Here is a 26,597-nt window from a genome sequence, read left to right on the forward strand (position 1 = left end):
TAAGTTTAAGCATACTTTATTAACTTCAAGCAGCAGCCACTTCCCAACATTCTGCACAGTTACAATCTGACACATGCTGTAGAAGATTGCTTTATCTCCAGTAGTCTCACAGACTGGTCTGCCTTCTGTGTACAGGTCAATATACATATAAAGGTTCTTCAGAGGTTTATTGCCACTTACCCTATGTATGGAGATAAAGTATTATTAAAAATATTCTACAGGAATCATTATATTCAATCAAAGGCTTTTGAACAGTTCCTATTTTTTTTTTAATTAAAGCAATATACATCATAGTAATAAAAAGACAATCTAACTGCATATTTAATTTGTTTCAGTGCAAAAAGAAGGAAAAAAAGAGCATTTAATCTCCCAATGAGTTTGAGTTAAATGAATACAGAGGGCTGATATCTTGTTTAGTTTGCCAAGCATTCTGAAGAAACATATTAAACATGTGGAATTCCTTGTCACAAGGGAGAAGCAAGCAGAAGCCAGCAGACTTAACTAGACTTTATGTAGGACCTCAGGTGAAGATGAAAATTATATCTTAGTGTATAGGAGGAAAAGACAAATTATCCTCTTAGGTCAGCTGAAAAGTAGTTCAGCAAGAAAACCCTGCTGTCTAACTGCTGTGTTTGTAGCAAGCTGCAACCACTGGAATTCAAGCGACTCCTGTGGCCAGCAGCAGCTTCTCTGCTATCCTCAGAGGCCACAGGAACAGGTGTTGCCTAAAACTGGAAACGTTTCTTAACTGTGGTCAGGAGGTTTTCAATACTAAAGGCTTTTGAAGTCAGAATTAAAGATTTTTGGTTGCTGCCAATACAAAAGCTGAAGCTGAGAGTGGATGGAGGTCTGAAACCCACTTGTTTTGAAGAATGCCTGTCAGCCCCTCACTGCAGCAACAGACAAGTTCAGCAGAATGAGTAAACCTGCTGCACTTAAAGAAAAAAAGCGTATCATCTGCTTAAATCTTTACCAGTTAAAAGTGTTTATTTTAACCAAATACAATGGCACTTTTCTAAATGACAGGTCTCGTACTGATCATTCTATGAAAATCGCATTAAACAGTAATGCCTATCTGCCTGCATTTAATCACAGTAAGAAAAAAATCTTAAACCAGAAACGAAACAAGCATATCAGCATAAAAAAACTGTAATACAGTTAAGTATGTCTCAGGAATTATCAATACCGTAGCAATGTTAATTCTAAATTGGGATGCTGGAAACCAAAAGATTAAGACAGAAATGTATGAAGAGTATTTTTCATATCTTTTATAGGACAGAAACCTTTGTTCATGTCTTCAGGTAGTCATCATCTTCTTTGAGCTGCACCTACAACACAAAGAACAAGTGAACGAGCAACTTTACGCTTCTCCAGAACAGCTTAAAACAGTTCTGTAGGTATTAAGGTGCATTTTTTCCTACTGCTTTGTTTCTGCATCACCAACTCATTTGTTTCATATTCCTATTTTAAGAATAAAGTACAAAGCAACAGCAAGAATAAGCTGCTAATCCCTGTGTAAAACTGCCCTCAGAAGCTCTGCCTATGTTGTGAAAGTGCAAGTTACTTTCTGCAGTTTACAAGCAGACAACTACTGCTTCATTAAATGTGAAAGCTGAATTTACTTCTGCTACAAACAAGATCCCTTAACATGTGGAAATAAGGACGGATTATTTTTTATCAAGAATTTTACAGCTGAGGAGAGACAGGTGGAAGGTTCCAAATAGCTTACAAAACGACCCATCTCCTGCCTGTTTTTGTAGTTAGGTCATTACATCTCCTCGGTGGGGTATTCCCCACCAGCACAATGACTGCTTTGCCTCATTTTTCCATTCCTGCGTGCACTTCGCGGAGTGCATGACTGCTGTCATTTATGGACCTAGATGGATACAAAAACCCTTCTTAGTTCAAATAAGTGTTATAAAATAAGTGAAACCAGTGGGTTTATCACTGGTTTTCAGAATATATTGATCAAAAATGTAAAGAGAAACCTCTTAATAAAGAGTAGTTTAGAACAGCAGTAAGGATCTGAAAAGTCTGATTCTGTTTTTCTCTTGTTGTATAACCAACTCAAATGTTTCAAGCTGTTTTTAACTTGTTGCTAAATGTTTATCTACACATGCTGTCAGAAATAACCTTGTTAGGAAGGTGAAGTTGGTGTCTCAGCAAATCAGACCCCATGGAGTAGGCGTTGAGTGGCCTGTGACTCGCTTTCCTTTTTCTCTTTCAGCACCATCAAAAGGAAAAGTGAGAAAAACAGCACAAACATTAGTTAAAGCCTGAATTTAATCTCACGTCCTACAGGAATAATTTCATTACAATGAAAGCAGACAGTATCTGTAGGGTTTTTTGCTTTCTTTTCGTTTAAGCAGTGATAATTATATATCTAATTAATATAGCCTATAGCTCTTCCAAAGATCATAGCTTTTAACAGTCCTTTTAATTAAATGATTAATAGAAAAGGCAGGGGTGGTTCTTTACAAATTACCTGATTTACCATCACTGAAGACAGATTCTTTTAAAAATGGCTACAAATGCCTTGTTCACAAAAGACTTTATTATCTAATGATGCATACTGAAAACATACAGAAATCTGCATGGTCCACTTTACATGCAGCAGAACAATCTTCACTTTACAATAAGTAAGTGTCAACTGTTTTATGCAAGGAGACAACACTTTAAAGTCACATTGTTGTTTTTTTTTTAAAGAAAAGCTTCATTTACAAAAGAAATAAAAGGTAAAGAAGCAATTACCGCTTTTAAAAAGCAGCTGCTTTGTTCAAGAGTGGAAGGTTTATGCCTGTATTGAAAGACAACATGATCACAAATAATGAAAACAATGAAAACAAATGAAACACTTTTAGCATAAAGCAGTACACTTTCAAAATGACATACAAATAGTTAAAAAGTTTCATTATGTTGTCTATCTATCCTTTAGATATAAGTTCTTTCAAATGAGATCCCAACATATGTAATTACTAAATGAAAACTCTTCCGTAAGTATTGGCTCTATGTCATAGTGAACTGTATTTAACAAAATGTATACAAAGTCTATAGCAAGTTGATTAAAAAAATTAAAGTAATAAGAAACAGTACACTGAAGGCGCTCTATCCATCAAGTGCGCACTCTCAAAATTGTAAATGTGATGAACAGAACGGAAGTTGTAACTATGCCACAGTTGCAATGCCAGAAAATAAAAACAAGATCATTTATCAAACATGCAGGGAATTCTGCCACAACGCTACTGTCTCTCATTTGTCAGTTGTTCCAGTAAAATAACAGCTTAAACACCGGTGATGTTGATGGGTTAGCTTACCTTCAGTGTACTGAAAGTTGTACACAACCTGCTTTAAAAGAGGAGACCATCCCTGCGGGCAGGCTCAAGAAGGAACAGACCCCCTTCGGCACTGACTACACCAAGGGCATGCTGCTGTGGCCTGCACACACACACCTAGGAAAATGTGAATATAAACAGCATTTATGCTGGCCATTTTTTAAAGACAAAAATGAAGCCAAGTCTGCTAAAAACAAATCAACCACCCAGTATTACTGCTCTTTTTTTTTTTCTTTTTTTTTTAAACAGATGCTTTTTTCTTTTTTATAATATATACGAACTGCAACCATATACATTAGCATTGTACTTCTGTGCAGTCTTGGCAATTAAAACAGTTCTACAGTGAAAATTTTCACATAAGACACAAAACAGAATTACTCTAACATTTCTAAAAGAAATATCAGCCTTGACGTTAATTCAAATGTATCTTTTCTTCCTCAACTTTGCAGGGCAAATATTTATGTTTATATACATTAATAACTGCTGTGAAATTTCTTCAGTCTTTGTATCTTAATTACTCAAACCCTTTGAACTTCTTCATCTGGTTTAAATTTTTTCCTGGATGAAGGCGTGCTGCAGAGCCTGGTTGATGCTAATCCGTTTAGCTGGATCTAACATTAGAATCTGGTCCAACAAGTCCTTCAGCTGGTGTACTTTTTTACGCTGGTCTTCTGGGAGTCGCTGGCACCCAATCAAGTCTGCTAACAGGTCCTTAGTTGGATTAATGGTGCTCATTACAGTAACTTTCTCCTACAAACACAAAAATGGCAACCTTGTACAACAGTGGAAATACACAAAACCGCCGTAATTCTTACACCGCTTAAGCAGCAATTTTTTTTGCAGGGTTTTCTTATCTCTCATCAACAATGCTCTTCATCACATGGCCTCATAAATACTCTTGGCAGGCAAAGGAAAAGAGCGGGTATAAAGCCACTGGGGCAGGCCGGACTGCATCTTTTGCCAGCAGCTAATGGTATCTGATGTTCCAGTCCATTCCAACTGCCTTTTTTCCTGGTATTGGGCACCACTGAAGAGACTGGCTTCATTTTCACTGCACCCTCTATTCAGGTATTTATATGTATTAATAAGATTCCTCGCCCCTGCCTTCCTGTCTTCCAGGCTTAATAGTTGTTATCCTCTCAGCCTTTCTTCACAGGAGAGATACTTTAGTCCTCTGATCATCTGGGCCCTATGCAGAGCTCTCTCTAGGGTGTACAAGTTCCTCTTGTACAGAAGAGCCCAGAACTGGACACAGTACTTCAGGTGTAGCCTCACCAATTCTGAGAACAGAAAGATCAGGTGATCCTTCTTGACCTGCTGGCAGAACTTTGCCTAATGCACTAACCTTCTTAGTGGCAAGGGCACACTGCTGGCTTATATACGACTTGGTGCTTACTAAGACCCCAGGCCCCTTCCTGCAGAGCTGCTTTCTGGCTGGGTGTAGTGGTGCCCAGGGCTGCTCCTTCCCTAGTACAGGACTTCGTACTGCCCTTGCTGAACATCAAGAGATTCAGGCCAGCCCACATCTCCAACCTGCTGAGGTCCCTCTGGATGGCTGTGTGGCCCTCTGGTGAATTAGTCACCCCCACCATTTCTGAGTAAATGCACAATACACAAGGTGTGATCTACCCCACCATCCAGTCCATAGCCATGTAACTTGCATACGCCTCTACTAAAGGACATTCTGATAGTTTAATTAAAATGTTAAGGTATGTTTGAAAGACCAGTTAACAATAGACACATCAAGGACTTACCCTTTCTGTCACTTTATCTACTTCTATATACATAAAGTTGAGATTTTGATCAAAGTGCTGATCTTTGAACACACCTTTTCGAATCATCTGGAAAATCAGGGAAAGACAAGAATTTTAGCTAAGCTCTCTGTGTTAATGAATTTCACAATTAGTATCAACATCTACTAACATGATTAACTTACTGTTTCTGAATTACATTTCAAATAACTATGCTGAATAAAAAAATAACATTCAAACCAGCTGAAGAAGGACATAATACCTTCCACTGACTTACACTTTTTTTTTTTTCAGGTCAGTGCCTGCTTCTGGTTTCTGCTTTCACTTTACACTTAGTCTACGAAAAAGAAGCTGCAAACTTTCACTTCATATAATTTTAAATTAATATAAATTATACATCCAGAGGATATCTGATATATACTTGCTGTTAAGAGATGTGTGTGATAAGAAAGAATTGCAGGGAGAAAACAAAGTATGTGTTACTGTTCATAACAACAGTTTCAGACGTTAAGTAAAAATCATAACACTTATTTTTCTTACCTTGTTTGGCATCTTTCCTTTGAGATCCATGGCTAGTTTCAACATATGGTTATTGGTTTTGCCAGGAAAGAGTATTTTTCCTGTATAAAGTTCATATAACGTGCAGCCTACAGACCACATATCTATACCATAGTCATAGATTTTTCCTATAACTGAAACAGAGCAATTCAAGTTAATTCCATAAAGGCAGCTTTATGGAGATAATTTAAGAAGATAATACCACAAAACCAGACAAATAAAAAAAGTCTGATTTAGAAACTGTATTATCGGTGCTTCTCCTCTTAAGAAAAAGAAGGTATGACAACTGAAAGACTTTTCACTTTTACAGTATCCCAATTACAGAAAGGGAGGTTTTTATCTAACACCCAAACTAATCACCACAGCTTCAGTTAGACAAAGTCAGAACAGTACCTCTACATTAAAACAAAGCTATAAGCAGAGTGACTTCTTCATGTTCTCACTGAGCTGACCACCAGCACTCATGAAGAATCATAAAACATGCTTTCAATTGGCTGAATTTTTTTACTGCCATCATATTTTCAGAGCGGTGGTTTGCTGAGATCAAACAAAGAGTAATCTCAAATCAAAATTTTCATTTGCTATACTGATACAACCTGTTTAATTGTACTCAGTCCAAATGTACTTACTGATTTCAGGAGCTCGGTAAAATCTACTAACTAGATATGGTGTGATGTCATTATCTGCAACATGTGAAGCTGATCCAAAATCACAGAGCTTCAATATCGTTTTAGATTCATTCACCTGAAAGTTAAACATAAGTGAATATTAGCACTATTTGTACACAGAACTGGCAATAGCATTGTAAGACTAACATTGTAAGAAAAACATTCAGCCTTTAAGTTACAGTTTCTTCCCATGTTTCAGTCTGCCTTCTCTGTATTCTAAGAAAATTGTCAAACCTTAAACTGAAAGTGACAGTTAATACCTACACATCCTAAGAAATACAAAGAAGTCAGTTTCACGTACTTATTCTCCTACAGATTTTACTAGGGTTTTTTTTTTTCAGTATTAATTCTTTATTGCTGCATCAACAGTGTATATTTTAGAAGTGGGAGAAAAAAGAAATAAACTGTCAGCATAACTTAGCAGCTTCCATCAGTAGAACTATTAAAAGCTGAACAGCAAATATGCCCAGAACTACTTTCGAATTAGCTTTCTTTGTCTGCACAGACACTAATAGTGACATCTCCCGTTGCTTTGGAGATCTGTGGCAAGACACTAATTGAAAGGCACTGAAAGGATTACATATGCATTAATATACATTAGCATCTATTTAGAAAATAACACAAACAACAAAATGATCCCACACACATACATCAAAGTACTTTCTAAATGGGTAATAAATACGGTACATAATTTGACATAGTGTCCGTATGACTCTTCCAAGGCAATATGGCATCAGCTTTGCTTTGCCTCATGTGACTTGGTACCAGAGTTAGCTGGAGAGGTAGTCCCTCAAGCAACCACTAAACACTACCTATACTCCTAGAAAGTCAAGTTAGAAACTTCTTAAGAGAGAATAGAGGACACCCAACTCAAGATCAGTCCAGAATGTGAACAAAGACATGTCAAACATCAATAAGGAACTGTGTAAATTGAACACGTAGTAGTAAGAAACATAATTTTTACATGTAAAATATCTAGACCAACATGTATATAGTATGCACTACTATTTTCACTAAATCTTGGATATGTTAAAGACTTCCCATTGTGAAAACAAATTCATTCATTTTCCTTCCTGCCTCATTATCACTTTCCAGAATCTACTTGATAAATGCTACCACTACATATTAGTTATTAGATCTGTTCGTTTATTTCTGTTGGTGAACTGAAAAAAAAAAACAAAAAACCACATCTGGAATTCTCTACATGATTCAGTAGGAGAACAGGAGGCCACCAGTAATATGCAGTGCTCACAGTCTTTTGGAAGTATGGAAAAATATCCTTGCTGGACTTGGATTTCATTCTAGATAACCAAATTTTATCAGTTTAGACTTCCACCTCTATTATCCAGAGTACCACTCATAAACCAGAACACTATTCACATATCTCACGCTTAGCTAATAACTTTTACAACAGTGATGGCAAGAAATCATAGAATGGCCTGAGTTGAAAAGGACCACAATGATCATCTAGTTTCAACCCCCCTGCTGTGTGCAGGGTCGCCAAGCACCAGCCCAGGCTGCCCAGAGCCACAAAATGATCATTTTTATATCTTAAATTTTGTCCATAGGTGACCACCAAGAAAACCAAAGTCAAACCATGTGATTCCTTTGATGTAGCTCTCACAGTCCACTAAGCAGAATGTTTCATGGGAAAAAAAGAAAAGGACAGTAAAAACTTCTTCAGTCATCTTATTCAAATGAACAAAATCTCCTTTCAGGCTTAACCAAACTATTTTCATTTTTTCATTTTGTGGAAACAAGAACATTTTTCAGCTACTGGTGAAAAAAGTCCTAGGACTTCTCCTAGTAAAGAATACTGTCCTTGGAAGACCTACATTCTAAAATGGTAAAAGTGGATGCAGGATTTGCTTCAGAAAGGTTGTAGCAAATGAAATATTTTATTTAAATGCTGTATTATACTTATTTATTTATACCATTATAGCTTTTTCCCCCCCAAAACATTAATTTTTTAACATTTGGAGGTAAAGTGAATTTTGACTTAATTTCACATATTTGATTTTACATTACAGAATGTCCACGCAAAATATTTTTCAATTAGTTATCACTTACCAAAATATTATCTGGTTTAATATCTGCATGTAGGATATTGCATCTTTTAAGAAGTTTTAAAGCCAGGAACAACTGTTGGCTGTAGGAACGCACAGCTTTAATATGGAGACCAACATCTTTCCCATACTTTTTCAACACCTCTCGTAAATTCATACTATTGTAAGAAAGAGAGAAAACAAAAGAGCTCTGTAAGGGGAAATATACTTGCCTTCTCAACTGTAAGAAAAACATGAATAAGTTAGTTAACTTCAGGAATTCTGGAGAACAAGTGACATTCAACTTAAGATACATACCTCACTATTTGTAAAGCAATGAAACAAAAATGCTGGTTGATCAGATCTACACTGTACCATATAATTACTTACTGGACTGGACATAACAGTTCAGAACACATTTTTAATCCGGATTAATTGGAGAGAATTGATTTGCACATGAACAGCATTTTCTTAACAGCTGTCCAGCCTTTGTGCTCAGTTCCTTGAGAAGCGATTAAAAAGAAAATATGCAAAAGATGGAGTTGATGAGGCAATGTTTCAATGACTTGAACAGCAGATGAAAAGACGAATCCACAACAAAATCATAACTGGACGTAAACAATGCACAAATATGTTATGAAGAGACAGCACAAAAAAGTTATTTGTCATAAGGCTTATTACTGACAATATATTAGGCACTTCATAAAACTTGCACTGCTTCAGCAAATGATTTATCTTCAACTCAAACATCTATGGCAAAAATTAAAATATATAGTGAAAACTTAGGATACAAGCAATTGATACAAACAACATCTAAGCAGGAATAGGAATTAAGGCAACCAAAGTGTCTAGATCCATGACAAAACTGTCTACAATTAGCCTGCCAAAGAATCCTATTTATTTAAAGGCAAGTTTATAGAGCACTGTAATCATCTTCTGTAGGTTGCTGCTATATATCTATTTGTCACAGAATATACAGTATTTGCTCAACCTCTCTGGCTACACATTCTTAATCCACACCCACAAGGTTAAGAATTCTGTAAATCTAGGAAAAATATTTTCACTAAAAAAAAATCATTAAGATGAGCACTAGTGAGATATTTATGAATAATGTAATGTGATTAAATTAATTAATAATTTATTATTAATAAATTACTTTGTTTCAAACACAATTGACTACGAAAAATCTGAACTAGTTCAGCAGATTTTGGACTTGTGCCTCCAGATTTTTTTTTTTTTTTTTTAAGAATTGCTCAAATTCTTGAATCTTGGCAATGGAACAAAGTACCAAGCTTAAAACAATAGTCAAGAACAGAAAGGTAAAGATTACTTAGTTGTACTTTACTTTTCACAAAAGACACCAAACACTTGTCATCTTACCTCAGTGGTTCAAATACCAGACAGAGATGTTGTTTGTGGTAGAAATGCCTGAACAATCTTAGACAGTGAAACTTGTCATCGGGATCTGCATCATTGAGCTTCTTCAGAAATTCCAGTTCTTTTAGACCAGTTTTTTGCCTGCAAACAAAGAAATACAATTAGAAAACAAAACAAATGAGATTCTAGTGCCTTGTTTAAACCTTGAGATTTACTTCTGCAGTTTTAGTTGTCAGTTTTAATAGTACTACATAATGCACTGCTTGAAAAAGCCGCAGTAGTGGTTCACTCTTGGTGTCTTTGATCACCTGTGATTTTGTAGCCTACTCATTCTTCTCCTCCTGTTTGTTTTGAAGTTACTTAACCACTTACACTATTGTAAAAATTTTAAACTAAACTGACTAACAGTCAAGTACACTCCCAAATCATCTTAACACACCAAACTAGCTTCCTACCTTTTTTTTTCCCCCTAAATATTTCTAGGTACTATTCATATAGCTCAACTCAGTTACACACAAACCAAAATAACTTTTAAGACTTCCAGTGTAAAATGCACGGAGATTTCCATATAAGTTATCTGTAATGGATAAGTATATCACACATGGCTGTAGCTATTATGGCAGCAGATGCTGAAATTGAGTATTAGAGATTCTGATCCTCCCATAACATAGCACAGTTTAATACAACATCACCCTACTTAAGGGTCATTCAGTCTGGAAGACCTCCAGTGATTTTCTCTCCAATAGGCAGAGTATCACCACTTTCTTGTGTCTTCTACATATGAGCACACATGGAGAATATGCAAAAATAATTAACTTAAATATCTTTGTCTAAGTTAGAGATGATTGACTAGTATCCAACCCACAGCTTCCCAAATGGATTTGGCTCATCAAGCCAGAATTTTACAGTCCTCGATTCCCATCTCAAAAATCTTAGGGCTGGACAGACAACATAATCAATGTTAAGCTTATTTCTTGCCACCACTGTTCCCTGCAGTTTTGCAAATGAGAAAGTGCCTGATGAAAATGCAAGTACCCTTCTCCTGTGAGTGCGGATACATAGTCCTCAAGCGCTTCCAATTATATGGCTCATATTAGCAGAAAAGGCAGGAACCACAGCTGTACTCTGTTACTTCACTTGAAACAAAGGAAGATTCAAATCACATCATGAAAAACTTCCGAAAATCTCACATGCTTTATTATAGTATTATTAAACAAAAGCATTACTTACATAAGTTCATTGTTCCTGATGATTTTAACCGCTACTTCTTGGTTTGCTCTTGCCATGTCCCTGGCTCGTACTACGTTACTGAAGACTCCCTGACCAGTGTAACCATAGACATTGTAACGTTTATCTAGAACTTCACCTATATTAACACCTGAAGAATAAAAATCAAGCAATTCAAGTAAGAGTTACGCGTCGTATGCACAATGAAACGTTTTATGAAAAATAAATGGTTCTCAATCATATCAACAGTATAATCACTTAATTTCACAGCATACTAGCACTTTCTTTGTGGAAATGATGGGGAACATCAACAATTCTAAGTTTGGAATTCTTCCCTTCTTGAGGTTAAAACCTGCCTGCTCATTTCATCCATTACAGGTATATTTATTTTGGCCCTTACACCTGCAAATGAGCTTTTAACATTGACCAGTAAGTAAAACATGGTCACTCACTCACTATCTCCATTCTGAATCTTAGATAACAGCTACCACAAGGGCCACTATATTCTCTTGGATGCTAGATTTCTTGGCTTCAGATCCTGGCAAGCATTCCTTCATTCCTCCCTTCTTTTGTGAGAGTGAGCTCATGGCTGTAACTATGGACAGGTTTTAGTTTTACCATAACCAAAACTTTATATCTAGGAGCAACTTGATGCTGTACAAGTGTGCAAGAACAGAAAGCTGCTTTGGGCACGCCATATTCAGCATGGCACTCACAGCAAAATATTCACATTACTGTGTTTCAGTACTTTTTTCAGTTCTTTTCCATTTAGCATCCTCCTTCTTTGCAAACCAATAAATGAAACTTACGATAATAGCCTTCTGCATCAGTCCAGTTATCCCTGAGATTGGGGTTTTCTTTGAAGTCTTTTCCAAATCCAGCAGCCCTTAGACGAGCACTCTGAAACAAAAAGAACAAATGGAACAGCTTTGCTTGTGTGCTCTAGCTGTATGTTCTCTTTAATGTTTACTTATAAAAATCAGAAGTCCACATTGTAGGCACTTTTTTCCCTACTGAAACAATGCTCTTCTCCACACTACAAACACATTTATCTTGTAGGAGAAAAATACTACTGAACACAGAATGCTACTTAAATACCAGCATTTGAAGACTGTTGCAAGGGAATAGAACAGGGACAACTACAGAAATATTATTAAATATGACAAATGAGACATGTTTCAACTATTATCTGCAATGAATTTCTACAAGTCAAATTAGAATACATAGTTTGGACCATATTAAGACTTACTACTTACAGTATATTTGTAGTAATAAAAGTTCAGCAATTTGGGGGGTAAATGTAACTGTTTAAGCCTCAAATTTCTTTCTGTTCATTCAGTGTCACCTCACAAAATCCATACTGTTATGCTTAGAATCATAAAAATATTACAGTCGCTGCTGACATTGCTTAACTGAGTTGACAGTATTATCTCAAATACAAATTCATGGGTAGTAAAAAAATATCTTTGACTGAACATCAGTTTTTGTGCAGCAGTAAGTGATTACATACAAACCATTTAAATTCCTACTTGTTATCCTGAAGTTTTTAAAATCACCTAAACCACCACTATTGCTAAACTATTTATCTTTTTCCTTTGGTGTGTGCACGTGTATGTTGGCTTTATTATAGTGATACCTCCTGTCAACAATCTTCTGTGAAAACTAATAGATTCCATCTGCCATAAAACATGATTAACTGGAGAATTTCCATCTTAAGAAGGAATTTGTTGCCTTGACTTTCTCAGTGACTGCGTATCAGTAGCAACAAGTATTTAAGGAACTGCCAAGATTAGTAAGCTGCTTCAGGACATTTTGAAAAAGCTGCTGAAACAGTGCAAGAAGTAGAAATGGGAAATACGTCTCTTCATCCACAAAGCCTCCACATCATTACAACACATCATGAGCAAATTAAAATACATTACACAGACTTTTAAATTAACCTTACATGAACCTCTGAAGAAAGTGCACATCTCTGAAGAAAGAAGAGTGCAACACAGCAACTTTAACATAAAAAGTGAATATAAAGTTGGTTACTGTGTGCCATGACAGCTCTCATTTGAACAGCAGGTGAAGTACCTAATTCTGTGTTTACTCTGGCCAAAATCCTACTCATTGCAGGTTTTCTTTCACTGAAATATTAAAAGCTACTTTGTCTGCTTCAACTGATCAAAATATTAAAATTACCAACTCAGTTACTTTGCTTTTACTAACCAGTGTTCCCACAAACCTCAAGTGACAGCAACCCTTCAATAAAAAACTAAGCAAAAAAAAATCATATACATTTCATCTCCAAGAATTACCTACATCAAAGTATGCAGCAAACATATCATCTGATTCTGTGAACATATCAGGAGCCAGCAGTTTCTTCTGAGCTGAACCTTGAAAGGAAGTTCACATTATTCAAGGTGAGGAAGATGGCAAGCAGACAATGGTTAGCAATGTAATCTTTATACTTTATACGACTTTATACTGGTACAACACAATCTCAAAATCAACATGGTGGCAAACTAAAGATTTGCAAGGAAAGTTAGAGGTAATTTACATTATACAAATACAAAAGAAATGGTTAAGTTTGTAAAAAAAAAAAAAAATTGTACCTCCTTGAAAAATTAAGTATAGCAGCTTTCAAGCAATCCACATACCAGGAATAAAAGGTTGGTACTTTATAAGATCCTTACAAGTGACTGCACAAAAATATGCATTTAAATGTATTAATAGGTGCAGATGTGATTTCAATATACAAGTGTGGGGTTTTCTGATAATCACCAAGTATTTTACTAAAAACCAAAGTTGTACAGCCCAGAAACTGTTTCTTTGAAAAATGTTTTCTTCAGCTCCATCAAAAAGGATCTCATGTGGCTTACAGTGAAAGATGAAGCTAATTATCTCAAAGACATTTTATTTGGTTGACAAGATAAAAGCAAAGAAATATAAATTAAGTATACATTGGTGAAAGCAAACAAACTTCAGACTATTTCATAACACACAGTATGGTTGTAGCATTCCTTCATTACCATGGTCAGACATAGGTACTGTTAAGGAGCAAAGGAGAAAAATAAATGGTTAACCTTAGAATTCTCCAGTCTCCTGAGGTAACCACTTTCAAACAAAATATCAATCTTCTGAAAGCATCAAAAACTGTCATCCATCATACTGACACTGTTGTTTCAAGGTACAGACCCTTCTACCAACTGCCCTGATTTTTCCTTTTAATTTCAGTTACTCGCATTTTAACTGGGCTACAGTGAGCTACTAACGAGTGCATTAGTGACTTACTATTGTGCCTTTATAGAAGGTCAAGTTATATATTGCTCTGACAAAACAAACAGATGATCCTGTTTCCTCCTGTTGTTATAGCCACCTCCCATCCAGACACCTACCAATATACTGAAGCTCCTGCAGTGCATTAGTGCAACTGATCTTTTTTTTGTTTGTTTTAAAATCCTCTCCATTAAAAAGCCCATGTAGTTAACAGTTTTATTTCCATTATCTTTTAGTGGACAAAATTAGACAGCAAAAAATACATTAGTGAGTGTTTTATATAAAAAGGACTGTTTTGCCTTGTGCTATGCTAACAGAGAAAAGGTACACAAGAGTGTTCTTTTCACCTTCATCACAAGAGAATAATCTCAAAATGCAATCTGCACAAGGGAACACCAGCACCCAACTGCTCTGTATCAGCCACAGAGATGTGCAGCTTTACTATTTCAAGGAAGGATCCACTAGAACATAGCCAAGGATATATCTAGTAGGTGATATGAAATATAAGCTGTCCAGCCATCTCCTGAAGGGCTGGTCAAGTTAAACAGCCAATTCAAGTATGTCTGCATGGCAACTGGAGATACACCTTTGGCTGGCTGGAAGACTTAGGGTATACCAGCCTCAAAAGAGGGTCAAAAAAAAAATAATTACAAACAAACAAACAAACAAGATCTATGGTCTGCGCTCCTTTTGCCACAGCAGGACCAAGCCAGGCAGGAAGAGGAGGACAATAGCTATTCTTTCAGCAAGAAGTTACACATGGGCAAGCTAGCAATGACTCTCAAAAGCCCCATCATTCTCAACAACTTCAGATACACATGTATTCTTCAAACAGTTGCTCTAACCAATAAATGAATGAATGAATGAAGTCATGGTTTGCAACTCACTCCAAAATGAAGAGAAATAAATCAAACTTCTAAGAAAAAAGTATGCGTAAGTGAAAAATTTTCATTTAAAAAGAAGATTCTTAATTATCAAATCAAACATCACTATCTGCTCTTCCATATTTATAGAGTGAACTCTATTAAGAGTTACTAGAAATATGGAGAACATTCGTTCACGTCAACCTCCTTAACAAACAAGCTTTATTATTTTAATATTATGTTTGAAATATCCTAATATTCAAGGAAATACTGCAAGCTCTGTCCAAAATCTCAATATGCACCCAGTCTAGAGGTATATAAAGAAACAAAGGATTACATCTCTTTCGCACTCTTTTTATACACTGCATTCTAAGTGAGGTTTCAGATTCTTACCATTGTTCTGTTCCACTGTCATGAGGTTGTGTTTGGCTTTTACTGACGCCTCAAAGGTGTCCACGTTTTCCCGTTCATACTCTTTCACATCAGCAGCTACCCTTTCCAGGATATCATCCGGTGAATTTGAGCGACTGCGCGTACTACTCTGAGGACTGCTTGGTTCAGATGGCACAGATATGTTACTGTCTTCTGTCTGGCCCTTGTATTTCTAAGCAGAAACACAATTGTTAACTTCAGCATTACAGTTTATCACAGTTTAATTATTTTTATTTTCATCCCTAATGGCTTGTGCTGAACATTAAGTCTTTGCTTTCATAATCACCTACATCTCTAATGGCAAATTCTACAAATACATAGAATTGGTATCATAGAATCACAGAATTGATTGGGTTTTGGTTGGAAGGGACCTTTAAGATCACCTCGTTCCAAACCCCTGCAGGGACACCTCTCTCTAGACCAGGTTGCTCAAAGCCTGGCTTGAACACTTCCAGGGAGGGGACATCCACAACCTCACTGGGCAACCTGTTCCAGTGCCTCACCACCCTGACAGTAAAGAACTTCTTCCTCGTATCTAGTTTAAATCTACCCTCTTCCAGTTTAAAGTTTCTCTTTATCCTGTCACTACATGCCTTTACAATATAAAGTCCCTCCCTAGCTTTTCTGTAGGCCCTTTCACGTACTGGAAGGCTGCTATGAGGTCTCCTCAGAGCCTTCTCTCCTCCAGGCTGAAGAGCCTCAGCTCTCTCAGCCTGTCGTTGTAGGGGAGGTGCTCCAGCCCTCTGATCATCTTCATGACCTCTTCTAAACCCGCTCTAACAGCTGCATGTCCTGCTTGTGTTGGAGGCCCCAGAACTGGGTGTAGGTTATGAAAACTCATTCTACTAGTACTCAATAAAACTGAAGAAGTGCATGACATTTCAGGCACCTCTGTATTTCTGTATTTCCTTCCTTGTGCCTGCCATAATGTTAGTACTGACAGATTCATTATGACAACATTTTGGCAAACAAAGAGTAAAATAAAGTTCTTAAAAAAATAACTCAGTCATTATTCTGAAGGATTTTATCATTAAATTTATATAAAAATCAAAAGATAACCATTATTTTTAGTGCTGCTTAAATTAAGCACTACATTATAACCAGTGTTTTTATAATTAAGTATTAAGTAAATACGTCGCGGAATTTTGTCTTCTGTATTCTGTGTGCCAAATCCCACCTTTAGTAGAAGAGCCCACTTGTGCTTTACAGTTACATCCCCTTGGCCTGGACTCAATTACACATTACTCATCACTACTGCCACCTTCTTACCAGAAGCAAAACCTTAATGGCAGCAAATGCATATGTCTGACTGAATCAACTTTCATGAAGGGGGAACCAATTCAGTGGCTCTACTAAGTTTTGGAAAGGGACAAGTGCTATTTGAAACAAACTAACCACTTTGATTGATAGCTAACAGTGTTAAACTGATATTATAATATCAACAGTGCAGCCCTGCCTGAGGAAAACCTATAGATGAGAATAAATGAGAATATTTTTAACATGTCACATCATAGGACCGTCAGAAAGCATTTGATTGTGACATAAAAATGACTCATGGGAGAGTTGCTTCAGTCTTAGAAGTAATGCTGCTGCAGTAGAAGTGTCAGCTTTGACCAAGACTAATCTTTTAGAATAATTTAATTGTGATAATACAACCATTACCTGAACGATTGCTTGCCGCTGTAACCTTCGCTGTCTTATTTCTGCTTCTTCATCCTCTTCTTCCAAATCAAAATCTTCAAGACTATAAAAATATAATTACTTTTTATGTAGCATCATAAGCATACGATTACATACTGAATCCTCCTAAATGCTGTTTTTTGGTGCAGAAAGCACACAATGGAATATCGAACAAAAATTGTTAACCTGGCTTGGAAAGCAAAACCTATTAAAACCCAGTGTGTACATTCATGTTTCCTTACTGATAAAATGTATCCACTGATAGCTTGAGACCAAGCATTTCATTCCCAACCGCAGACTTGACTGTTATGAATGTATTATCTCATGCTGTCAGATTAGATATTTAGCAAATACAGAGAACAATTTGCTAGCAGCAGTTAATCCTTACTGATTTTCAAGCAATACACTAAGATAAACACCAGACCAAATTATTTTCAAAAGACATTCATTAAGTCAAAGTTAGAAACCAAACCACGCATGAGCCCCTCAAGGTCTGCTCACCAAACAACAGATCTCAATCATCCCAATAGCAATTTGACAAAATTAAAAGTAATATAAAATGATTAAGGTTTTAGATGGCAACCCAAAAACTACAGCATGAAGTTTTGGCTGGTTCCCCACATTACTGGACCTGCATTTTAAGACAGTAAATTAGATCTTAAGACTTACTTTTCATCGGATGAAGACTCCTGTTCAGCTTTCATGCCCTCAGAAAGACTACCTTTAAATTTGTCTTCTTTAACTTTGCTCCTACTCCTACGTCTGTGGCCACCACGTGACCTGGACCTCCTTCGAAGGCGAGACCTACTTCTTCGGCCTCTATCCCTGGTAACAATAAGAGGGATTTTTGTTTGTTTTGTTTTGCTTTTTATTTTCTTGTTTTTAAAAGAAAAAGAGGAAAACCTATTCATAAAACAGCAACTCCAAGTAATACAACAAATGAATTTATGGAGGACAAAATTAATTCAACTATGCCAACTTATAAATAAGTAGGGACTGAAAAATGCATTATCTTTTTACGTGTAAGATGCCTTGAGACTCGTCTTTGTACCCTATAAAACAAACGAACCAACCCATGTGGTGTGTTTACCTCCTCCGAGGGGACCTACTCCTCCTTCGTGGAGACCGGCTGCGTCGAAGGGGTGAGCGAGACCTCCTCCTAATGGGTGAGCGAGACCTTCTTCGGGATGGAGACCATCTGCTGGGTGGGCTGATATCTTTTGATCTTTCACGTCTAGACAAAATATCATCTCTGGTTCGCGTTCTTAAAATGAAGGAAGAACCACAGTAAAATAAGGAGCGAGCTGAAAACAAATCCTCCAATTCCTTCTAAAATCTCACTTTTAAATATCTTGCTACAGGTGAGGATCCATCAGATGGATTTCTGAGTGCAGAAATGGGTATGTGTGCTGCAGAGCTGGCTGCCCTCCATGTACTTGTCTCCCCAACCTGGGAAATATGTGCCCACACAGGTCTAGCTCAGGACAACTCTGGAAACAGAGCTAGTTAATTACTACGATAAAGCTAAGAAATTTCTAAAACAAAGCTTACATAAATAGCAGCCTGTTTTCGTGTTTATCAGAAGTAGTATGCAATAAATAAAACCTAAAACCAAATTCTTGAATTTTTCTCAGCAACTCCACAACATGGAGTTTAAATTTAGGACAAAACTATTCCATGACAACTTCCATGTGTTTTCCAATTTGGCTACTAGAAGTGAACAGCTTCTGCATTCCTCATAGTGTAGCACTGCAACTAAAAGCAATTCTAATTAACACTTCTCAAATTAAAATAACTATTACACACACACACACATATATATATCATAGATATATACACACTATGTTCATTCTTGTCTATAAAGATGAACAGTTATTTAAGGAAAAAAAAAATCCTTCATGAACCAACCACACTAAAAAGCTTAATGGTATCCCAAGACAGCAAGACTTCAATCCAAAACAGAAGTTAAAAATATTTGACGATTCTGATGAAGCTGTAATAGAAATTCTTGGAAAATATTTCCACTGTTGTTCAAATAAGATGTTGCTACTCCATTTCTTTTGTTTTTACTTCTTTTAAATTGAATCAGGACAAGTTATTTCAGGTGCTGTATCTCATCAATGAACAGTCTCTCGGGTCTGAAAGATCAACACTACCCATTCTGAAGTGATGTTTTTGGTTTTTTTAGTGACTGCTGTTAACAGCTTCAGTTACCCTAGCTGCATATAATGAACACACATGCAGAGCTGATGGATAATAGTAAACAGAAAGAAAAACAAAGCACACACAGAAGCAGTGCTGGTTTCTGCAAGAAGGATGGAGGAGATCCCCTTTTCACTTTTCATTTATGTTACATTTTTGTGAACAGTGTTACAAAAAAAAAAAAAAGCCACACAGGATGAACTGACAAGCCTTCTAGTTTACAACGAGGTTGTGCTGCCAAAAGCCAGTCAAAATAGCTGCAAAAAGAATCCCAATCAGTTCAGGGATAACATATGTGTGATAGGAAGTAGAAGGTGATTAGAAACACATAAGTAACGCTGTACAGTAACATATTTCAGTCAGAGAACTAAGAAGTATCTTACACGAGTGGAACACTGGAAGCAAATATGAAAAATTAAATTCCTGGGAATTTGTGGTTGAAACTGCTCACTGGAGCTCCTGAAGTTACCTGGCAGCCTGGGTAGTTACAAGCAGTTAAAACTCGAACATGGGAACATTGGTTCAAGATGTCCCACAAAGAAAGACTGTTCACTACCAGTAGAAAATATTTCTCAGCAGTCCCTCACACAAGTGTAGCAAAAAAAAAAAAAAAAAAGTATTACTAAAGTTACTCTTCTAGGAACTTGACAGCAAAATTCTAGACATGTGCATCTCTTGCAATAGTGGTGTTTAGACAACTAATTCAAACTGGCTGCAATGCAACAGCCTGCACTGAAATGCAATTTCACTAGAAATGAAAACTGAAACTAAGACAGACAAGTATTATGTCAAAGAAACGTAACGGAGTGCCCATTCACCAGGAACTGGTTGGATAAACTGGTGCCATTTACAATACTTGCTTCATCTCGTTAACACCACAGGGGCCGTTTCCCAAAGTGCCTGCAGTGTTGCTTGTCAATAGTATATAGACAAAGCAAGCTGGTCATTGTGCCTGTGGAAGATACCCCACGTATAAAATTATCCATCATCAAGATGCTGAACTCTTGCTTGCTGAATTGTTTTGTTTAATGCAGCCACGTCCAACCCTGCAGCCTGGCACAGCTCGCACTGCGGCCGCTCCTTCCCTGCACCATCCTGGCGGTGGCTCTGGCCCTCTGAGCAGTCCTGTCCGGCCCTGGGCACTCACCCACTGCTACAACAACCACACAGCAGTGTGTGATTGGAACTGCCTGGGTGAAACAGGGGAATGTGCACTGTAGTGCTGACTCCAGCTCTCCTGCTCATCTCAGAGGCTCAGTGGAAGTGAGACGCGCGGGTATTACATGTTCCATGTGCTTAAGCACCTTGGAAAACAGCACTATGCTTAAATTGTAAGGAAATCGTGTCAGTTTCCAAAGTTGACAATTTAAAAAGATGCTATATGCAAAAACATGCAGCCACATTCAATGCGTATCAAGAAATGCTTTACAGACAAACTAGTGGAACTGAAAAAAATCCGTCATCTCAACAAATTTTTCTTTAAAAAGCCCTCCATTACCAGAGAGAAATATCCCTCACTTCACAATCACTCCTGCCATCACTTTTGGCAGTATATACATTTGTGAGCACCTGTTTTCAAGGATGAAGTACAGCAGGAGCAAAATTTCAATAACAATCTCAGGAGAACACGTCGAGAGCTCACAAGGAATTGCAACCACTGCCACTGAATCAGTCTGGTGCATTAGTATCACAAAAACAAAAAGGGTCAAAAACAGGGTCAAATATCCCACTAGTTCTACTTTTTTTTTTTTTGCTTTGTTTTAATAAAAAGTATTTTAAAAATCCTTACTTACATACATTAAATATACTATGTATTTTATATGCAGCCCGTGACAATTCCTTCTTGTTCAGTGAGGCCCAGGGAAGCCTAAAGTTTGGACACCTATGGTTTAATGGGTTAACTTCCAAAAGTGTAAATAATTTTATTGTTCTCTGCTAAGGAGCTTACTATCCAGGCCTTACCAGATTCAAAGATGCTGCTGTCTGATGGTTTATATTAAGTCTCAAAGTAACTGCTTTCAGAGCCTATGTTGCCTTTTAAAACAAATGACAGAAGTATGTTAAAAAGATTAAATCCTTCCTCCCTCATTTATGCATATGCAAAATATGGCAATAATATACAAGTTTGGGCCAGTAACACTACCAGTAAAACAGACCAGTAACACTACCATAACTCCAGCAAATTAAAGAGACAAAACATTTCTAAGAAAAAAAATGACTAAGAAGCGTATCTGAAAGTCTAGTTTACACCATTCACACATGCTATCATTTTTCAGTAGGTGTGCGTGGGGAAATGCCAACACTGACATTTAAGAGGAGAGGGAATAAAGTTCTCCCTTCATAGGAATTCCTGAAAACAACATTACTATTAACTTAAGAACCAAAACAGAAGCTAAAATCTGAATTCAACACAGCAACAAAAAGCAGAACCTGAGCTACGAAACTTGTTCCCAGTACAGGTGAGAGCAACAAACAGCAAAGCTGGTTTTGTGCGTCTGACAGCTGGGGATAGTATTTTTGAAAGATGACTGCATGTAATGGAAACTCATAACAGGATACACAACCTGATTCTCTTTTTAACAGCTCTTTTCAGGATGAAAGAGAAACACCAAGATGGTTTATCCCATAGCACATTTTTGCAATGGCTGGTGACATTTTTAAGTTACCTGGGAGATGAAAGACGCCTCCTTTCTGATTCTCTTCTTTTCCTTTCTGCAGATCTACTCCTCAGCCTTCTAGCTGGAGATCGGGTTCGAGAGGGGGATTTACTCTGTTTAGATCTACGATCATTAAAGAGAGGGGATCTGCTTCTTCTTGACTTTTCACGTGGCTTAGGAGACAAGCTTCTTCCTTTTGGGCTTCGGCCAGGTCTTCTGGGGGACCTGTTTTCTTTCCCTGAAGAAGCGTCTTTAGAAGGAGATTTAATTGGCTTTTTATCTTTGTCAGTCTCTGATCGCCTAGATTTTCTATCTTTGGACCGCGATCGTCTATCTTTGGATTTGCTTCTGAGTTCTGCTGGAGATTTGGATTTTCTGCCGCGATCTCGACTTTTGCTTTCATTTACAACTGGAGACTTCCTGCGATCCCTTGATTTACTCTTATCATCAGCCTTGTTTCTGTCTTCTGGGGGAGATTTAGACTTCCTATTTTTCTCCTGAGATCTTCTTTTAAGCATTGGAGATCTTGATTTCCTCGTCTGATCTTGAGACTTACTTCCTTTACAGGGGCTTTTGGATTTTCTCCTCTCTTTTGACTTGCTTCTAGTTGTTTTCTCTTTGATTCCATCAACCGCTACCTTGCTTTTCTTTTTGTCAGATCTGTGCCTAGTCCTTTCTTTTGATTCACTCTTACTTCCTTTTTTGGAACTAGCTTTATTTTCCACAGGTTCTAATTTTCCCTTAGTGTTTGACTTAGTTGCAGGTCTAGTTCCATTTCGTGCCTTTTCGTTAATTTCCCCCTCCTCTTCAGATCCCGACTCATACCCTTGTAATATTAATCCCATACCAGACTGGACTTTGCCTTCCATTAATTCATTTTCAAGTTCAGCTTTCAATAAAGCTCTTTGTTTCTCCAAGTCTTCCAGAGGAGCTAAAAAATCAATTTTAGTTCTTTTAGCTGGTCCATCTTCCTTGTCAGAGGCATCAGCTACCTCTTTCCGTTTATGTTTCTTATGTTTGTGTCTGTGTTTATGTTTTTTGTCCTTATCCTCTTCTGATGAATGTTTATGTTTCTTGTGTTTACTTCGGTGTTTGTGTTTCTTTTTTTTGTGTCGGCTGTGCTTGTTCTGAGGTTGATCTGCTTCTGACACTTCCCCATTTTCTTCATTTGTACTTTTCTCAGATGCGTTCGCATCCTCAGCCCTGCAAAAAAAGAAAAACTACCCATCAGTACCAGCAATTCACAGCAGCCCTTAAACTCAAGTTAGTTTGTTAGCCTCTTTTATGACAGAAGCTAACTGGTATTTAATTATCTGCTGTTGGAGTATTAAAAATGTACAAGCAATGTAATGAAGTTGTAAGAGCAGGCATAGTTTGTCACCAACAGACAGCTATGACTGCTGAAAGAAATACTAGCTTAGGAGGATGGAGCAAATACATTAACAAAACAAACCACATAGGTGAAACCAATGTTATTGGTTCAACACTGCCAATATTTGGTAATGGTATACAACAGTGCTGTGCATTTATACCTCCTGTTAGTCCAGTATCTGTCTTATTCACTGCTCCATTCCTACACCAAATCCAAGCTGTGTCCTCTAAAAGTACTTTCAAAAGACAAAGCGCAGTTGTCCTCCAAAGATCAAAACTTATTTCAGGGGATGATTCTGACCCCCTAAGTAAACCATTCCGCAGAGTCTCAAGCACAGCAGGCTGATTCTCTTAATTGTCATCCCTATCTGTATGTGCATACACTTGTTAGACAACACAGAACTGTTCTTACTCTGCATTTATATATGCAATACAGGGAACAGTTTAAAGAACAGGATCAATTAAGAACACCTAATTTCAGAAAAGCTTTCCAATAGATACAGAAGCCTATTGGCTTCCTGAGGGAAAAAAGTATGTTCTCTTGAGACCTGTAAAATGGTATTGGACAGAAACAAAAAACAAACAGAAAATAAATATAGAACAGGTTATTAAAATAATGGTGGTCTCTTTAAAAAAAAAAATAAAATCTAATTTCAATTAGCTAGTCACAGCAACAAGCACTTTAATTAGACAAGAACTTCAAAAATTACATAAGTCAGTCCGCACACTTCACACATTCACTTTTACTGTTTTCCCTAGAAGCTGAAATTGGATTATCAATAGACATAAACAGCTCTCAGCAAATACCTTCAGAACATCAATTACCAGCTACAGCAAGATGGATATTTGCCTTTTAAAATCTGCTGCCAAATCACCTCCTGGGTGCCAGCATCGCCTTTCTGCAAACTCACCCCACCTGTACTAGTTTTGGAATTCGCTAACGCTCCGGTATTTTAGATACTGCTCTATCCCCAGCCTCGTTCACTGAAGGGAAGCTCTTGGGGTGTGATGGTCACAGTGCTGGTGAGATGCACACGGAAATGTAGAGATACCCTCAGAACCCTGCTAGGTTCATCCTACAGAGGTCTTTGAAAAATACGACCAATGATCCATTGGTATAATCATACCAGAATTATTCTTAGCCAACTAAAGAACATCACTACAAATTCAATTTACATCCTCCTCATTAAGGACAGGGTCTTCAAACAGCAAATGATTATCTCCTACGTGAGTTAATGCAAATTCATATACTAGAAAACAATCCAAACTTATTGTCATTGTACTCAGAAATAATTTGCTGATACTGTTGACACTTCATTGCTCCAAAATATCCTCATTCCCTTTCCAAGGGAGCAGCCTATTTGAGTTAAAATATGCAAGCTTCTAACCAAAGTGTTAATGCTGCACGTTTCTTCTTTTACATCTCTACTACTACCACTGCTTACTCAACCAGAGCATATAGGAAGAAGGGCTTTTTTTTTTTTTTTTTTTTTAACTGCCCCTCCTGTCACCCGACATCACCACACAACAGACTATGCAAAACAAGACAAACTGCCTCCAGAGGAGTTTGTTTAATGGTACATTTGGCACAAAAGACGCACGCACACACACACAAAAAGTAGCAGATTTAAAACTTTCTCAATTTGGATCTGCAATCCCAAGCAATGAGTTAGCAAAAGGGCAGAGAAACGTGGCAAGGAGCACATTAAGGTGACCGTGCATCTTTCAGGACTTCTCAGCCGGCTACAGGGAGCTGTGAGGGTCCCCTGTTGACACATTCATGTTTTTTCAATACTTTATAAGAATATTGCAGGTCCATTCGTACTGCTCCAGAGAAGCCTCCTTCTTCCAGCTTTAAATCACAGAATGGTTTGGGCTGGAAGGGACCTTAAAGCCCAGCCAGCCCCCTGCTGTGGGCAGAGCTGCCGTCCACCAGATGAGGCTGCCCAGGGAAACAGTTCGGAGCTATTCCATGTGCAGGCACTGATTTATTTCGTGTAATGCCATCAAAACACAGGCAAACTTTTAATTCATTTAACAGCTTCAGAGTTATAATTACATGGAAAAGAAACCTTTTAAGAAGATTTGAGAAGGCGATGAGGCCATGAGGTATCTGCATGCTTCCATGGGAGTTGTGACATCTATGTTACAGCCTCGTTGTCCCTTTTTTTGGGATTCAAGGAAAAGAACTATGGGAAGCCTATGAAGATTTGCAGAGATTTCACCCATTTCTTCCCTACCTTTGGGCTTTCTATCGCAGTCATCACTTTATTTTCCTTATTTACGGTTCCCTACAGAGCACTGGACACATTTATCGGCGTGCTCACGTGTTCCACACGGTTCACACACAGACGAGGAAAAGCAGTTTTCCACTCCTGTGTCTAACGGGTAAAAATCCCCTCAGAAAACGGAAGACAAGGAGAGCACAGACAGCGTTTCACGAGGCCGAGCTACTCGGGCGCCGCCGAGGAGCGGCGAGGCAGGCTCCGGGCGGTGGAAGCCCGCGGAAAGCATCGCGCAGCCCCCACCGCCGCCGGCCGCCACTCACGCGGCGGGCCGGAAGGAGGGGCCGCCAGCGACAAATCGCTTCTCGCTTCCAGCAGCGCCGGCACTCTTGGTACCGCGAGAGTCCGCGGCTCGGGGAGTCGGGATGAGCGCCGAGCGGCGGAGCGGGCCGGGCCCGGCGGGGCGGGAGGCACACGCGGCCGGAACGCACGCGCCGCTCCCGGAGCCGCTTCCCCTCCCCCGCCCCGAAGGCCATCCGCCGAGCGGCCTCAACCTCCTCCCCGCGGCGGGCCGGACCGCGAGCGGCTCCCGGCAACCGCGTTAGTACCCTTCTCCGCGGAGCGGCCGCCCGCCGCCCTTTCCCTCCTTCCTTCCCCCCGCCGCCTCCGGCCCGGCCGCCCCGCCGCCGGCCGCCCTTCCCCGCGCCGGGGCCGCTCGCCGCCTCCCCCCGCCCACGGAGCGCCGTGGCGAGCGGCCGCCCCGCCTGGCCCGCCCGCCCGTCCGTCCCTTACTCGGGCGCTCGCTGCTCGGGCTCCGCCGCGGCGGCCATTTTGAACTTCCAAACTCCTTCGCTGCCGCTGGGGAGACGCGGGGCCGCGGCGCACGCGCAGCCGGGCCGCCGGGAGGGGTTGGGGATGGCGGGGTGGCGGCCGCCGGAAGCGAACCCT

At 38.6% G+C, this 26,597-nt stretch overlaps 1 protein-coding gene across 2 annotated transcripts; it reads right to left on the reverse strand.

Annotated features, from left to right (window-relative positions):
• Positions 1 to 26,597, reverse strand: PRP4K (pre-mRNA processing factor kinase PRP4K). Of its 2 annotated transcripts, XM_085220272.1 has the most exons (19): positions 26,442 to 26,597; positions 22,063 to 23,256; positions 18,285 to 18,458; positions 17,864 to 18,019; positions 17,177 to 17,258; positions 15,476 to 15,686; positions 13,263 to 13,336; positions 11,768 to 11,858; positions 10,962 to 11,109; positions 9,735 to 9,872; positions 8,380 to 8,533; positions 6,271 to 6,385; positions 5,624 to 5,775; positions 5,087 to 5,173; positions 3,315 to 4,082; positions 2,752 to 2,797; positions 2,134 to 2,220; positions 1,284 to 1,328; positions 1 to 181 (listed from the first exon to the last, which is right to left on the reverse strand). In XM_085220272.1, exons 1-15 carry the CDS (start codon positions 26,477 to 26,479, stop codon positions 3,879 to 3,881), a joined length of 3,018 nt encoding a protein of 1,005 aa, XP_085076398.1. In that variant the 5' UTR covers positions 26,480 to 26,597; the 3' UTR covers positions 1 to 181; positions 1,284 to 1,328; positions 2,134 to 2,220; positions 2,752 to 2,797; positions 3,315 to 3,878. The 2 variants fall into 2 exon arrangements, with proteins under 2 accessions (XP_085076398.1, XP_085076397.1); XM_085220271.1 differs by having other exon boundaries at positions 2,134 to 4,082.

Source organism: Meleagris gallopavo, chromosome 3 (assembly GCF_905368555.1).
Source record: "Meleagris gallopavo chromosome 3, MGAL_WU_HG_1.1, whole genome shotgun sequence".
Lineage (NCBI taxonomy): Eukaryota > Metazoa > Chordata > Aves > Galliformes > Phasianidae > Meleagris > Meleagris gallopavo.

Excerpts from the sequence above, each read along its gene's own strand:
- PRP4K (XM_085220272.1), bottom strand. The coding sequence starts at position 26,479 with ATGGCCGCCGCGGCGGAGCCCGAGCAGCGAGCGCCCGA. Across the intron at positions 18,020-18,284 it reads AGTAGGTCCCCTCGGAGGAG|GGATAGAGGCCGAAGAAGTA; the intron begins GTAAACACACCA and ends TATTGTTACCAG. Across the intron at positions 9,873-10,961 it reads ATCAGGAACAATGAACTTAT|GCAAAAAACTGGTCTAAAAG; the intron begins GTAAGTAATGCT and ends CTTTGTTTGCAG.